We start from the raw sequence: 15,246 nt of genomic DNA, 5'->3' as shown, positions 1-15,246 counted from the left end.
CAAAGGCATTGCTATTGAAAACTCGACAAGTCAATCATGGTTCCTTGCAGCTGGCGGCTTGCAGGAAGTTTATTTGTTCATTGTCATATTCTCCACGAGGATCGTGCAATTCGAGTTAAGTCCGGATTGGATTGCATGAACTACGCAATGTACTATTTAAGTCCCTATTTTGGAGGATCATCTGCTTCCTGGGAACATGGAAGGAAGCATCAAGGCGTAGTCCGCCGAGGTCTCCAGGTCTCGTTGTCTCTGACGGCCTTTATTATTTCGACGCAAATTGCGTTGAGCCAGCGGATAGGTTCTGCACCAAAGCTGGAGGTGATGTTCCTGTCTACATCTTTTACCTCCAGCGAAGATAGAGAAGAGACGGGCTCACTTTCAAATCTACACAAATGCATTGGGAGTAGTCTTCGCAGTACTGCCCGAGACACCTACATACATAGATTCTGGTGATATTCAGCACTATGTTGGTCCGATTTTGAATTGCGCCAATTCCACTGCGCTCGACATGCGCCCGGGTGGCTGGGCATGCTCTCCTGTGTGAGCATAGAACGGCCCGTATTCCCGACTTTGTGTGATCAAAGCATAACTAACTAGTTAACTAGTTACTATGTAGATAACTACTGCCAGGCTGCCCATGGATATATTCCCTCGTGAGAAAGATGTGATGATAATGTGACGAGCAAACGATATCTAAGAGAAGGAGCAGCCTGCATGGCAGAAGAACATAGAAAAGAGTTCTTCTGTGCAGCTCTTCTTCTTTCCTCTTCCCTTCTCCATCTCTCGCGGGTTCGCGTTGTACGACATCGTGATTTGTTGTTTGTTGCCTTCGTTTCTGGTTTGCTTGCTTCTCAGGGGTTGTCTCGTTTCGGGGTTTATCTCAGCGCAACCTATGGCTCACAGTGCAAGATATCCAGTAGTATGAAAAAAGATCGAAATAGAAGCGAATCTGAACTCATAACAAGGGAAATAATGACCACTAGACCACAACAAAAACCAAGGTTCCTGTTTATGGCCTAGGGAGGGATAAGTGTATCCCAGTCTGACACTACTGTGTAGATTTGGATAGGCGATAAGATAGACCGATAAGGACGCACAGGCCACTCCTCTCAGAGAAATTTCCTTTCCACCACTCGAATCTATTCTTCAAGTCGCCAACGATCTATCCTTTTCTCATTGTCGATCATTGGGAACTGTCCTAGGTCATAGGGCAATATGGCAGAGACTGCTGCCACATCCTCCAAGCCCGTCCACACAATTGTGCTGGACGCTGGCCCGATTCTCAAGAATACCCCGCCGCTTTCGACCCTCCTCGCCCAGTGCGACGAAATCATCACGACCCCCTCCGTGGTGAGCGAGATCCGCGATCCGGATGCCCGCCTGCGCGTCGAAACACTTTACCTGCCCTTTCTGAAGCAGCGCTCGCCCACACCGAAGAGCTTCAACATTATCAGCGAATTTGCTCGCAAGACCGGTGACCGATCTGTGCTCAGCAGAACCGATATCGAGGTTCTTGCGCTTGCTTATGAGATTGAGTGCGAAAAGAATGAGGGAGACTGGCGGTTAAGAAGCGTCCCTGGCCAGAAGCGAATCAACGGAAAGCCGCCTGTGAAGGAGGCCGAGGAGGCCAAGGCCGAAGATGCGGAGGTGGAAGCCATTACAGAGGGCGTGAATGAGATCACAGTCGCGGATGCACCAGAGGAGCCACAAAAAGAGGAAGTGGTTGCCCTAACCAAGGAGGCCGAAGAAGTCGCCGAGGTTGCTGCTGAGGTCGCTGCTGAAGAAGACGAGGATATAGATCAAAATGTGGATGAAGCCGATTCTGACGGCGGGGAATGGATCACGCCCTCTAACTATAAGAAGCGCCTTGCTGAGGATGAGTCCGGATCAGCGACTCTCGCTGCCGCGCCGAAGACAATGCAGGTTGCGACTATGACCACTGATTTCGCGGTAAGTACACTCCCACACGACATCCCCCTATTGCAATCGCTTATCATGTCGTATAGTGTCAAAACGTACTTCTGCAAATGAACCTCAACCTTCTGTCTACCACCACCCTACAGAAGATCCAGCATCTTCGTACCTTCATCAAGCGCTGTCACGCTTGTTTCCTGACTACAAAGGAGTTGGACAAGCAGTTCTGCCCTCGTTGCGGCAAGGACACTCTCACCCGTGTCTCATGCACGACCACTGCCAACGGCGCCTTCACTATGCATCTTAAGAAGAACATGCAGTGGAACAAGCGCGGCAATGTATACAGCGTTCCCAAGCCCGTCGCGGGCAGTTCGAATGGCAAGTGGAAGGGCGGCGGTGGTCAGCGAGGATGGGGCACTGAGCTCGTTCTTTCTGAGGATCAGAAGGAGTATCAACGCGCCAACATGGAAGAAGAGCGACGACAACGTCGCGAACGTGATCTCATGGACGAGGATTACTTGCCTGGTATCTTGACCGGCGAGCGCAACAGAGCTGGCGGTCGTGTTAAGGTCGGGGCTGGCCGCAACGTCAACTCGAGAAAGCGCTAAGTATATTGCGTCGGCGACTTTGCATCTTGGATTACATACATGGGCTGGAGTTTTTGGGGCATGAAACCAAAAGTTCACTTGCTCTTTGCCGCTATCATGGTGGCTTTTGACCTTTTATGAGGAATGACCATGTCTTATTGTGTGATTTACAGTTGAACATAGAATATATGCAATCTATCCGCACTCTGATGCGCAGTGGACAAAAACTTTGGTAGTCTAAATCAGGTATCATATTCCGTGGAAAGCCTAGGTCAAACCCCGACTAGATCATCCAAGGAGAGCAAAACAAGTATGGACATCTCAGCCATCCGTTGACCGCAACAAAAACACCATTCGCCAAAACATGGGTTGTGCCACCCAGTAATTCATTTTTCCCAGTGTCGATCCATTTAAGGCTTAGCAGGGTTCTCTAAAAAAATGCAACGTTAGTGATGTCCTCGGGGGTGAGAAAATTTGGAAAGGATTCGACGAACCGGACTGCTGGGTGAGGAGGAGACCGTAACGCTTCTTCAAGGTGACACGGTGACTGCGAGGGAGGTCAGTTTCCAATTCCAGATGTGTGCAGAAATTGGCATCGCTACTCACCGAGAGTACTTGTCATCAGGGGAGAAGCGAGCGGGGTGGGCAGACTTGGTGACCTCGCCGTTCACGACCTATAGTTGTCAAATATTAGACCAATGTCCGGAGCTCGAATTGGATGCGAGGAGTCATAGAAAGCCACAACACGACAGCGAAAGAGCTTCCGTACCTTCTTGAGCGTGTAGACACGCTTGCCTGCGGCATCGAGAGTGTACTGTTCGTTGAAAAATTAGTGACCGATCTCCGGGCGGAGTTGAAGGATCTCTCGTTTCGCAGTCGCACTGGGACGTACCATAAGATGCATGCTGAAAATAGAAAGGTTAGCACATGAACAGTTAGGATGATCAATATTGAAAACTCACTTGGCGGTATTGATGAATTGTCCTAGGTTAGTACTTGCGTCGGCGATAAGTGGAGGAATTTTTTTCTCGACGAAAAGGTGAGCTCGGACCACATGCTTAGTCACGAAGTGCTTTTTAACGGGAGCTTTCGACCGCGAAATTTCCTTTTCTTTCGCACTCGACCAAAAAAAAAAGAATAATAATTTCTTTGCATAACCTCGAGCTTTGTTGATGTGCAGAGCCATGGTGACGAGACTAACTGACAATTGATCCAGGTTGTCTATACAGACAGGGACTTTCAGGTAAGATGACTCTCAAGCTTCTTTTCCGCACTTCCCCCCCATCCCACACCTTCACCTTCGGTGATGACACCATTATTTAGCTCAGGCAAGCGGCGCTTTGATTTCTAGCTGCTTGTCAATGATCGCTGAATTGACTACAACGGTATCTGAGAAGATATTACCATGCCGATTGAATCACTCGCATGTTTCAGCACAGTTCGCTAACCTCGAATTCTGTGTTAGGACTTTGCATATTCCAGTCATCCAATAGGGCTTCACATAATAGCCACTACAATGGCCACCGTGGACAAGACTGCGGTCACTCATTCAGAGCCTGCACAAAATGGCCGTCCACCTCGTCCTCCACGACCTCCTAGGCCCAACTACAGACAAATTCACCAGTTTCCTCTTCCGGTCAATGTACATCATGTTCCTCCTGTAATTCCTCATAACCCTCTTTCTCTCATAAGCGTCGCTCTCTCGTACCTCACGTTCCTTATATCTCCACCTTGTCCTCAGGAAGTCTACACGGCCTACTTTGACAAAGCCACATCATCAATTCATGTCACGGATGAGAAGGCCATTAATGCCTTATGGCAGATGGGGTTCTTTGGGAAGGGTAATCTCAGTCGAAGTGAACCCAGTTGGCTAGCGCGAGAGAGGAAAAGAAGAGGGTTACATGATGGCAAGACCAGCGAGGAAATTACAAGACTGCGACGGACAGAACGCCGTGAATTGAAGCTAGAGCGTGCCCGAATGGAGAAATTGGCCATTGAAGAAAGACTCAAGGCGGAGGCAGCTGCAAGAGAAGCAGGAGCTTCTTTGCTTGTCGATCAGGCTACTCAGTCTGCTGCAGACGATACGAATAATAGCCCAGCGGCTGTAGCAGAGAGATTCTCCTTGAAGAAGGCAAAGGAAGCTCGCGCACTGGAGCTTCGGCAGGCCCGCGAGCTCGCAGCGCAAACCGCGGCCGCCGAACAGAACCAACCCGAGAATTTGCCTAACGGTAAATCAGTACGATTCTCGCCAGTCGTGCAAAAGAAAGAATTCGTATCTACATCGCCTTCCTCATTACAATTGCCAGACTCTGTCGTTGATGCTCCCGAGGTGTATGATTTCCCGAATGAAGAGCACCTTCAACTCTCAAATGAAGAGGCATTCTTCCTCGCCTATTCGCTTGGAGCCTTGCAAGTCTTCGACGGACCCGTAAAGACAGGAGAGACTCAATCACAGTCGCCGACCACCATCCCAGGCCTTCTCAAACAGTTCTGCCACCACTCCTTCCAACCTGCTCGTGATGGCTCCGCATCCATCCAACCAGATGATCCCTTCATGATATCCTACACAGTCTATCATCACTTCCGGTCCCTCGGTTGGGTCATCCGCTCTGGTGTGAAATTCGGAACCGATTACCTGCTCTACAATCGCGGTCCTGTCTTTTCCCACGCTGAGTTCGCCGTCGTGGTCATTCCCTCCTACATCCACCCCTACTGGTCGGAGACGGAAGAACGAAAGAACTACACTGCGGAGAAGCAGGCCCGGAGTTGGTGGTGGTTGCACTGCGTGAACCGTGTGCAGGCTCAGGTGTTGAAGAGCTTGGTCCTGTGCTATGTGGAAGTACCTCCGCCTGCGTCATCAATCGATGATATCGGGGCAGTGTTTGGCCAATACAAGGTGCGTGAGTTCCTCGTCAAGCGATGGACTCCGAATCGCACTCGTGATTGATTGTGTTGTTCATTTCCTTTCAACGCGGCAATGATGTTTTGGGCTTCAGATACCCTCTTTGTAATGTACTGCACCTTGTGTATACCTGTACCATTATCTCTAAATGAGAATTCCACGGCCTTATTTCATGCCATTCCAATTTTCGACTCATTCATACATGTAAAACAGCAAGGAGACCACAGAGCCGCAGCAACGCCGTACAGTCGCTGCGACTCGGTGGCTAAAATGGATGACTGCGGCTCTCGTATGACGCTAGGCCGTAAGTGGTAATATTAATTTGAGACACGTGATACACGCGTCTCGCGTTCATCGTCTCCACAATCCATTTGGACTCGCTTTGACGAATGGCATACCGGCACATCAAGATTGCATGTAAATGAACATGAAACACAGTACCGCCGATAGCGAGAGATATTAGGCTATCGTGGACTGCATGCTGGTCAAAAATGGAGACCCAGGAGGATAGCATCGACCTGGCAAAATTGCAACGCGACGCGTTGGGGCTAGTATGTGACAGCCCGGCTTGTTCCTCGCCTCCATTGGACTAACTCCGACATCCCCAGGAGCACGATCCATCTCAGCCGTACATTTCCGGGTCGACAAAATTCAGCAGCGATACGAAGACCACGTACTGCTATACCTCCTACGAAGTCAAAGGCACTGCCAATGGTGCCAGTGAAAATCTACCCCCGAAAACGCCAATAACCCCAGCGAGCCATTTGCATCGACATCAACGCCCTCTATCTCGAAATCGGCAGCATGAAGCACGCATAATGATGCCCACTCAAACCGGTTACGAGCCGGGCAGCATATCCGGATCACAATTCGGTAACGTGAGCTCCGCAGACACGGCTCCTGGAGATACCCAGGTTGTCTCGCAGTCCGTGTACGACAGTCTCATCAGGCAAAATGAACAATCTATGCGTCATTCGCAAACAGGGGCCGATGGAGCAACGCTAAGGACATTGTACGAGGGAGACAGCGGCCATATCGATCTCATTTCCGAACTGGATGGTGCACACCATCCAACGAACCCCTCCGAAAATGACGACGAGAACGATCAAGAGAGCGCATTCGACCCGAGCGAGTCGTCTCCGACGGTCTATGCAGCCGACCTCTTCCCTGAGTCACAACGCTTCCTAGCCGAAACACCCGGGACGGAGGTGAGAAAGAATGGGGCGAACGGAGTGACGACACAGACCCCGAGCATCTCACGGAATCCGCTGGCGGGTAGCATTGCGTCTAGTGGTGGCCTTCTTGGCCTGAGCCAGGTATTCGGGGCTACCCAGGCTCCGTCGTCGCCCATCGTTCATGGCCTGCAGACAGATTTTGTTTCGGATCGCCCATCACCCAATATCCCGATTCAACGGGTTCGTGTCGCCAATGGTATATCGTCGCCAATGGCGGGTCTCCCTGCCCAATATATGAGGGAATCATCCGAACCGAATATGAACTACATATCGATGCAGGAGTCGCAGAAAAAGCGTGACCGGACTTTGGGGGAGAGGTTGACTCGCTCCGCTGATCATTTCCCTTCGGACCAGAGTGACAAGGAATTTTATAAAGAGTCCAGCTTTATCCAGCGTGCAAGGCGGCAGCGAGAGATTGACGAGGAAGCTCCGGCCCAGTTCGCCGGCCTCAGTGCTCCTGCCCGATCTACGTCCGCCAGACCACAAACTACTCCCGCGCAGCCGCTGGAACCTCAAGATGACGAAATGATACACGTTGTTGCCAGCGAAGAAGAAACCGAACAGGAGGAAGAGCTGCAAGTGCCGAGGTCACAAGAGCCCCTTCATTCTACAGCCGAAGAAGACAAGGAGAATTACGACGGGCCTCCTCTGGATGCCGCTGCCGCCGCAAGTGCCCACGGCCGCCTTTCTCAGGTGCTGGGCTTTGAGCAAATTCCCTCGCCGTATCATGTGACAACCGATGAAGAAGTGAATGCTGACATGGCTCGCGCAGGCTCCTTCGTCTCCCACAATGAAGGTCAGCCTACTGGTGTTTCGCGTTCTTCCCAAGTGATGGTTAGAGACTCCCAGCCATCACCTCAAGCTTCACCGAAACGCACGGAACCCGAAGATGATATGAATGTTCCTCGGTCGCTCGCGCACTCTTCTGAAAATCCCTCTGCACACGAGCGTCTCCAATCCTCGCCTCCCTGCTCGCGCCCACAGTCAATACATTCGAACAGCAATAGCCAGAGAAGTGGCTCCGTGTCCAATGAAATCGCCGTTGAGCCTGTGAAGAGCTTACTACTGAAGGAGAGCGGCCACACTTACTCCAGCGACCACGTCGAGCAACGACCTGCAAGCTCATCGCATCGCAGGACGGACACAGGGGCTGGAGATGACCCATCATCAATACTATCACATGTGACTGAGACACCTGTCCATCAACGCCTCAAGTATATTGGTGATATGGCGCGATTGACGAGCATTCCGGAGACAAGCCCCAGCCACTCCCAATGTAATTCTGAAACTGGATCCAATGGAGATGGGCTGAACAACGAAGATGACGATCTGCCACCCATGTTCAATGGTGTCCCAAGTATCACAACCAACCACACCCGTCCAGATGGGCCGAGGGCACTCTCCTCACCACTTAAAAAACTGTTGTCGAGCCCAGGCGGGGGCCAGCGCAGAGCTCTGACTGAAATTGCGGCGGATCTCTCACCGCAGGTCGGAATGGGAGGATTTGATATGGGTGAAATATTCACCACCGAAGATCAAGAGTTCAGAGCCCTGATCGATGGATCGCCGACTCGACCGAAGAAGAAGCGTCGTGGGAACGATGGCTCGAGTTATATAGCATCTGACCCTATCATACCTGTCACCCCTCGCCTGCAACCTCCCAAATTTGTTGCGCCCATTCGGGCATCCCAGAATCGTCCAGTTCCTATCCCCGAAGAGGATGATGATGAGGCGCCTTTGGTACAAGTCCCCGAAACCACGGTGCGAAGACAATCGAAGCCTCTGCGAAAAGTCCCCGGAAATGTTTGGGAAGTAGAAGGTTCACCTGAACAACCCGTCCATCGAAGATCAAGAATCAGCATGAAAGCTACATCGCGGTCTATGCAAGAGAAGCATGCCCCACCGACAAGCTCTGGACTTGCTCCGCGACCGGCATCCCCACCAAAGGCCGTTGCTCCTAATCGACCACCGCTCCCATCCTCAGAACTCACCGAGGTCTCATCAGCCATTGCCTCAGACGATGTCGTTGGGTCAGAGGCTTACAGTGTCAATGAAGCCCCTACCACGCCTCGGCCATCTCACGCCTCACCCGATCACGCCCAGATTGCCCCAAGCCAAGTGCTTGCGGTATGGATGGGTCAGAAACGAGCATATTTCCCAGCCACTTGCTTTGGCACACCACTGGGTGTATCACAATCTAGATACTCTGTCAAATTCGAGGACAGTTCTCCTGTCGATGTACCGAAGGGTGCCGTCAAGAGATTCGAGCTTCGTATAGGGGACTGTGTCAAAATCGAGATGGAAAATGTTCCAAAGGTCACTCACGTCGTCCGTGGGTTCGACGACAAACTCACTGGAGAAGAACTGGCTCGAGCCGCTGCGGACGGTCTTTATCCTATCACTGATATTTACGGTCACACCACGGTCATAGTGGGCCCCAAGCAGCGCAAAAGCCTGCCAAATGGTGGTCTGAGCAACAGCGAGAATGTGATCAAAGTGCCCATCGCTCGTGTCTATCTTGATACTATCCTGTGGAATCAACTGAAAGATCGGGTGTACACACATCGACCCGCACCCGTTCGCCAAGAGAGCAAGGCCCAGACCCCACCTGAGAGGTCCTCTGTGTCTGCTTCTCCCGGTTCTCGGTTATCGCGCAGTATGTACCAAGGTGACGGTATCTTCGCGGGCATGGCATTCGCAGTCTCTTACAAAGAAGACGAAGCATCTAAGAATCGCGTGACCAGCCTGATTATGGAATATGGGGGCACTATATTACACGAAGGCTTCACTGAATTGTTTGACGCTTCATCTATTGTTCCCATCGATACCCCCAGCAAAGGCGCGACGAAAGAAGCCAATAAATCTGCTCAGGGCCTCCGTCTCGCCCCCTTTGCAGCTGATGTTGGCTTTACTTGCTTGATCGCCGACACTCACTCCCGAAGGGAAAAATACATGCAAGCACTCGCCTTGAATCTCCCATGTCTGTCCGGGCGGTGGGTGGAAGACTGCATTGCCCAAGGCCGCGTCCTTGACTGGGACATCTATCTCCTCCCAGCCGGCGACTCAAAGTATCTGAACGGAGCAACCAAATCCAGAATCATGGCCCCAAACCCCCCATCCACAGCCCGTCTCGCCGAAACCATCTCATCACGCAAAAAGTTACTCGCAGACCAATCAGTCCTGCTCGTCATGGGCCGCGGCAAAGCAGAAGAAAGGAGAAAAGCTTACATCTTCCTCACCTATGCCTTAGGTGCAACCCGAGTCGAGCGTGTCCCAGATCTCGGCACCGCCAAAGCGCTGCTGGACTCGCAGTCTGAGGCTGGTCTGCAAAGTACCTGGGACTGGATTTATGTTGATGACACAGACCAGGCTGCGGCGGAGTCGATGTTGACGCCGAAACCAAAACAGCAGAGGATTCACTTGTTCCATGGGAAGAAAAGGAAGAGGTCTATTGCGCCGTCGGCTACTCCGGTGCCTAGTGAGTCTAGGTCTACTGCGCGGGTTGTTGGGAATGAGTTTGTTTGTCAAAGTCTGATTCTGGGAAGGTTGTTTGTGGAGTGATCTTATGCTAGTTTTGATACCATTGTCATTTATCATAGTTATTATGTATATCATGAACTCGTCTAAGGACTAGTCTACCTCCTATGAACCTGAATCAGTGAATCATGAGACATGAGTCTAGCTCATTGTTGTCCACTATTCCTCTGAAATATCATCATTCCTCTCTACTCTGTATATAACTTTCGCTTTTTGGCCCACCTTTCATCCACTTTTTCCAATTTCCGCCCTTCTCATTCGCTCTTGATTCAACGCCTTGAAATGAGGGGATCATAGGATTTGTATGGGTACGAATAGCGTCATATTTGATGCCCTTTCCTCAAGGTGCTTGTTTTGTCGACCTTAGGCATACTAAGTCTACGTTATGGTAATTCAGGTATTTTTATTTTCTGCCAGCTTTCATTCAGGCATCCACATATAATTTCAGGCATCAATACCCTTACAAACCGCATCCGACCCCTGAGCGCTATACACCTGCGTAATCTTCGTCACTGGAAAGTTCAACAATCAGCGAGTCACACTAGGTCGGAGCAGTGCCTTGATGCTCAGATAGGTGCTCAGTGGTGGCAGCAGCCTGGATCTCCGGTTCGCGAGATGTGTTGTGGGGTTCTCCAACCCCCAGTGATGTTTCTTCAGGCGCTGGCTGCATGGTCGATTCTGTTGCTGGAATTTGTTCAACGGTAGTCGTAGGTCCCTGGACGGCTACATTGCGTGTCTCATGTTCATCATGTGTTTCCTTGTTGGGTGGTTCAGCAAGCCCCGATGCACCTTCCGTACTAAGCTCCGCAGTTGCTTCACTTTGCGCAACCGGTATAGCATTTGGCGCATTTGGCGCATCGGCTACACCGTGAGACTCTGCTGCAAGGGTCTGCGTAGCTCCACGAGTCTGCACTGCGCTCATCTCAGGAGCTACTGCCCGATTAACAGTGGGTAACTGATCAGCAATAGGCGTCGAAGTCTCCTGCACTTGCTCATTTGAAGCTTGCGGAGCAGCGACAATAGTTTCTCCAGTCGCCCCCGCTACGCCCTCTGGAGCTGCCTCCGCAGGCAAATCGGAACGGAAGAACTCCCCGTTCAAAACCTCAAAGAGAACCGTCGCTTCAGGGGGAGGTGGGACCAACCCGCCCAATAATTCTTTAGCTCGAACCTTCTGCCCATACAGCTTCCTGTTGGCATCAGCACGCTCAGCAAGTACACCACCCTCAACCGTGAGACCACCGTATAAGCCACGGGTCTTAGAGTAGGCAAATACACCAGTTCCACCCTTCGTCCCCAATACACCCCCAGCCTCGGCACTCCGACCAATAGGCCCCACAGCCATAGAGATATTGCCGCCGAGAGTCAAGTTACCCGACTGCATGAATGTCTTCACTGCCGCATCGGTGGTTAACACGAAGACGAAATCAGTCAGCTCGGCGCCGAATTGGCCACCCGCACCGAGGCCGCCCATTACCATGGCTGACGGTGCTGACCAGCTGCCATCTGGGAGACGGGCGACGATGAGTCCAGAGCCGAAGCGAATAGAGCCCATGAAGCCAACTCGGAGAGCTGTGAATACGGCGATTCCCTGGAAATAGTCAGCTATGAACGGGACGTGCTTGAATGCTGCGCTCTATTGTAAAATTTTAGAAGCGAAGGCTTCTTACCTTCGCTCCGCGAAATATCTTCCGCGGGATTTCGCCATCGATCTTGAGCTTTGGGTTGATGAATGATTCAATAATCGCAGCTGCTTTCTTGCACTCGCCTGTCGGAGGTCAGCATTGCATCGGCTGAATAGGGTAGCACGAGGGGCAGGTACTAGATAGCGAGGCAGGCAACGGGTTGTGCAAGGGGTTCCCCATGGTCTTTTGCCGCACTTTGTGTTGCTCCTTGTCACCTTGTGCTCCTTGTGACACCGGTCCAGCGGACTTGAGATCTGGCTGGCTGATCGAGTCGGGCTGCCTTCAAAAGCAAAGATAACAACTTAACAAGTTAACTGTTAAGTAGTCTCGAGCTCCGCGTCCGCGTCAAGTGCGATATTCAGTAATGATCTTCATCACGCCGCTGTCAGGGGGCCAGCCGCCAGGGGCCCACGCGTCTCATCGGGGGCTGAGCCGCTGAAGTCTAATTGCGCACGGACCTTTTCCGAGAAATACGCAGCGGGCTTCAGGGACCATCGCGAGCACGTATTTCAAGGCATATATGCATTCGTCGTGAGACTTCTTTTGGAACGATTATCATTCTTCCCTCGCGAGATTTATTACATTTGGGCAACGCCGCGCGGCCGCATTGGTGCGGAGGTCTATAATCATTGCCACGACAGACACAGTGTGTGGACCAAGGTTAGTCCAAAGGAACTGGGGAATGCCGAATGAAGCTCTCATGGCCTGGTGTGACGGAATTTCAGAGACAGTGGCAGACACTCTGACCTCAGTCACGGGCATTTGACGTAAAGCTTTGACCTCACCTTGGCACTTGCGTCTTTGGATTAAGTGAGGTTGGTTCGAGTGCAGGGCTGGACCATGGATCATGATTATGCTTAATTTCATGACATTTGCGCCTATTGTTACGTATAGGCATCGAACAGTATTCATTGCAAGATCGGAACGAAGGTGGTGGGACTGGGAGATCGCTCGGTGCAATGATTCCATCAACGGGACGGACCCATCTGATGGGAATACCTAGATGCGATTGCCCCGAAATCTTCTGACAACTCTCAGTCCATGGATAATATCGTGCCAGCCACAGTCGTACAGAAGGCATTTACTCTTGTCGAGCTTCTGTGGTATCGACTCCGCAGCCATGGACTTTGCAGAAGTTGTTAATAATTGCTGCAATAGCTACTCAGTTGAACCACACCACGAGAACCCAGTACTGCAATCATTCATACAGATGCTGCTCTATGCCATTTTCGTATTCCTTACGCTGCACATTGGCAGCGTAGCACCTGCACCTTCCGAGCCACGGCCAATTCCTTTCGCCAATCAAACATTCGACTATGTCGTCGTTGGTGGCGGCACTGCTGGAAGCGCCATTGCAACTCGATTAGCACAAAACAACTTCACCGTCGTTCTAATCGAAGCCGGAAGGTATTACGAGCGTGGGTCTTTGATCGAGATCCCGGCAGCTGCCGTAGTACCCGTGGGCTCAGATCCAACTACCAGCTCGCCCGAGGACTGGGGCTTTGTAACCAGAAACCAACCCGGCGCTAATGGCCGAGCTATACATTATGCGCGAGGGAAATGCCTTGGAGGATCGTAAGACGCCCCTTCTGAATCTAGGGAACAGAATAATATTGATTGCTCCGCAGGTCAGCGTTGAATTTCATGGTGTATCAACGGTCAGAGGCCCGTATAGACTGAAACCTCTTGTCTCAGCTGACCCGAACTATACAGACCCACACGACAGTCCATGGAGCTATGGGCTACTGCAGTCAATGACAGGAGTTACAGATTTGACGAAGTTCTCCCGTTTTACAAGAAGAGTGTCACTTTCACACCCCCAAACACCAACTATAGAGCTGCGAACGCATCGACGAGCTACGACCCTTCCTCATACGACTCAAGCGGTGGCCCTTTGCAAGTGTCGTATGCTAATTTTGCCATGCCTTTCTCATCATGGATGGGCCTTGGCATGGAAGCTATTGGCATTCCGATGGCGAGGGACTTCAACTTGGGTACTATAATGGGAGCCCAGTACTGCTCATCTACCATTGATCCAGCCAACGAGACTCGCAGCAGCTCTGAACAATCCTTTCTCTCCAAAGTCAAGCCCAGATCACTGACCATCTACGCGAATACTCTGGCGAAGAAGATACTGTTCGATGAAGAAAAGAGAGCAACGGGTGTTCAAGTTCGTGATGGATTGGGCAATATTGCGAACGTTTCAGCATCAAAAGAGGTTATCATCTCAGCCGGTGCTTTCCAATCTCCCCAGCTTCTCATGGTATCCGGCGTTGGGCCTTCTGATCAGTTGCAAGAGCACGGGATTAAGGCCCTGGCTCATCGACCAGGTGTCGGCCAGAACATGCATGATCATCCATTCGTTGCACCTACATACCGAGTACGTGTGACGACACTGACAGAGCTCGCAACTAATTCCAGCTATGTGGCTGAGCAGTATATCAACAGATTGACCAACAAGAGTGGAATCCTGACCAATCCAGTGGCCGATTTTCTGGCCTGGGAGAAGATCCCGCGGCCCTCACGTGCTGCTTTTTCGCAAAGGACTCTAGATAACTTGGCCCAGTTCCCTCCTGACTGGCCCGAAGCAGAGGTAAGAGAAACCTATGCTCAACCTGGAGAAAGCTTCTGAATGATAGCTTTCAAGTACGTATCCGGCGCAGGATACGTCGGCAACGTCTCGGACCTCCTGGCATCGCAGCCAAGAGATGGATTCCAGTACGCCTCGATGCTTGGTGTGCTGATTACACCTCTGTCTAGAGGCAATGTGACTTTGAAATCAGCGGATACCACAGACCTGCCCGTGATCAACCCGAACTGGCTCGATGACGAGGCCGACCAGGAAGTTGTTATTGCCATGTTCAAACGGATGCGACAGGCTTTCCAAAGCAAAGATATGGAGCCCGTGGTCATTGGCGAAGAGTATAACCCCGGGCCCCAGGTTCAGACTGATGAACAGATCCTTGAGTTCATTAGAGATAATGTTATGACCATATGGCATGCTGCATGCACTTGCAAGATGGGCACCTGGGACGACGAAATGGCTGTGGTCGATTCCCGGGCCCGGGTTTATGGTGTAGACGGACTGCGTGTAGTCGATGCTAGCGCTTTCCCTTTCCTTCCTCCTGGTCACCCGCAGTCCACTGTTTGTGAGTCAATTGTTGCTTTGGATTAGCTGTTGCTTACTGCGTCACAGATATGCTTGCCGAGAAGATCGCTGAGGATATTGTGCGGGGTTTATAGATGCTTCTCAATAATCCCCTATGGAATCGGAGTATAAGATCATTGAAAAGTTGATGGATAAATGCTCTTTCTATAATACAGTGAACACCAGATACAATCCTCATATCGCTACAGAAACCCAGAAGTTATTGAAACAAGCCATCATG

The 15,246-nt window shown here is 51.3% G+C and overlaps 6 protein-coding genes across 6 annotated transcripts; 4 read left to right on the top strand and 2 right to left on the bottom strand.

Moving 5' to 3' along the window:
* Positions 1-1,215: 1,215 nt before the first annotated feature.
* Positions 1,216-2,522, top strand: N7515_000434 (rRNA-binding endoribonuclease; the record flags this gene model as incomplete). Its single annotated transcript, XM_056661178.1, has 2 exons — positions 1,216-1,950; positions 2,007-2,522. The coding sequence occupies 2 exons, from the start codon at positions 1,216-1,218 to the stop codon at positions 2,520-2,522; spliced, it is 1,251 nt and encodes a 416-aa protein (XP_056526344.1).
* Positions 2,523-3,330: 808 nt separating this feature from the next.
* N7515_000433 (H/ACA ribonucleoprotein complex subunit Nop10) lies at positions 3,331-3,687 on the bottom strand (the record flags this gene model as incomplete). Its single annotated transcript, XM_056661177.1, has 2 exons — positions 3,331-3,406; positions 3,464-3,687. 2 exons carry the CDS (start codon positions 3,685-3,687, stop codon positions 3,331-3,333), a joined length of 300 nt encoding a protein of 99 aa, XP_056526343.1.
* Positions 3,688-4,017: 330 nt separating this feature from the next.
* sen2 (tRNA splicing endonuclease subunit SEN2) lies at positions 4,018-5,448 on the top strand (the record flags this gene model as incomplete). The annotated part of the gene is made up of 1 exon (XM_056661176.1): positions 4,018-5,448. The coding sequence occupies one exon, from the start codon at positions 4,018-4,020 to the stop codon at positions 5,446-5,448; it is 1,431 nt and encodes a 476-aa protein (XP_056526342.1).
* Positions 5,449-5,894: 446 nt separating this feature from the next.
* On the top strand, positions 5,895-10,199 carry N7515_000431 (chromatin-binding protein RAD9; the record flags this gene model as incomplete). Its single annotated transcript, XM_056661175.1, has 2 exons — positions 5,895-5,954; positions 6,012-10,199. The coding sequence occupies 2 exons, from the start codon at positions 5,895-5,897 to the stop codon at positions 10,197-10,199; spliced, it is 4,248 nt and encodes a 1,415-aa protein (XP_056526341.1).
* A 517-nt stretch (positions 10,200-10,716) lies between these two features.
* N7515_000430 (lipid-binding SYLF domain-containing protein) lies at positions 10,717-12,037 on the bottom strand (the record flags this gene model as incomplete). Its single annotated transcript, XM_056661174.1, has 3 exons — positions 10,717-11,763; positions 11,843-11,940; positions 11,995-12,037. The coding sequence occupies 3 exons, from the start codon at positions 12,035-12,037 to the stop codon at positions 10,717-10,719; spliced, it is 1,188 nt and encodes a 395-aa protein (XP_056526340.1).
* Positions 12,038-12,898: 861 nt separating this feature from the next.
* N7515_000429 (GMC family oxidoreductase) lies at positions 12,899-15,100 on the top strand (the record flags this gene model as incomplete). The annotated part of the gene is made up of 6 exons (XM_056661173.1): positions 12,899-12,960; positions 13,016-13,432; positions 13,486-13,515; positions 13,571-14,450; positions 14,505-15,006; positions 15,054-15,100. 6 exons carry the CDS (start codon positions 12,899-12,901, stop codon positions 15,098-15,100), a joined length of 1,938 nt encoding a protein of 645 aa, XP_056526339.1.
* Between the last annotated feature and the right edge of the window lie 146 nt (positions 15,101-15,246).

The sequence above is a fragment of the Penicillium bovifimosum genome (genome assembly GCF_028826915.1).
Source record: "Penicillium bovifimosum strain IBT 22155 chromosome Unknown utg000001l_segment0_segment0, whole genome shotgun sequence".
Classification (NCBI taxonomy): domain Eukaryota; kingdom Fungi; phylum Ascomycota; class Eurotiomycetes; order Eurotiales; family Aspergillaceae; genus Penicillium; species Penicillium bovifimosum.
This window is presented reverse-complemented; position numbering and strand designations above follow the sequence as displayed.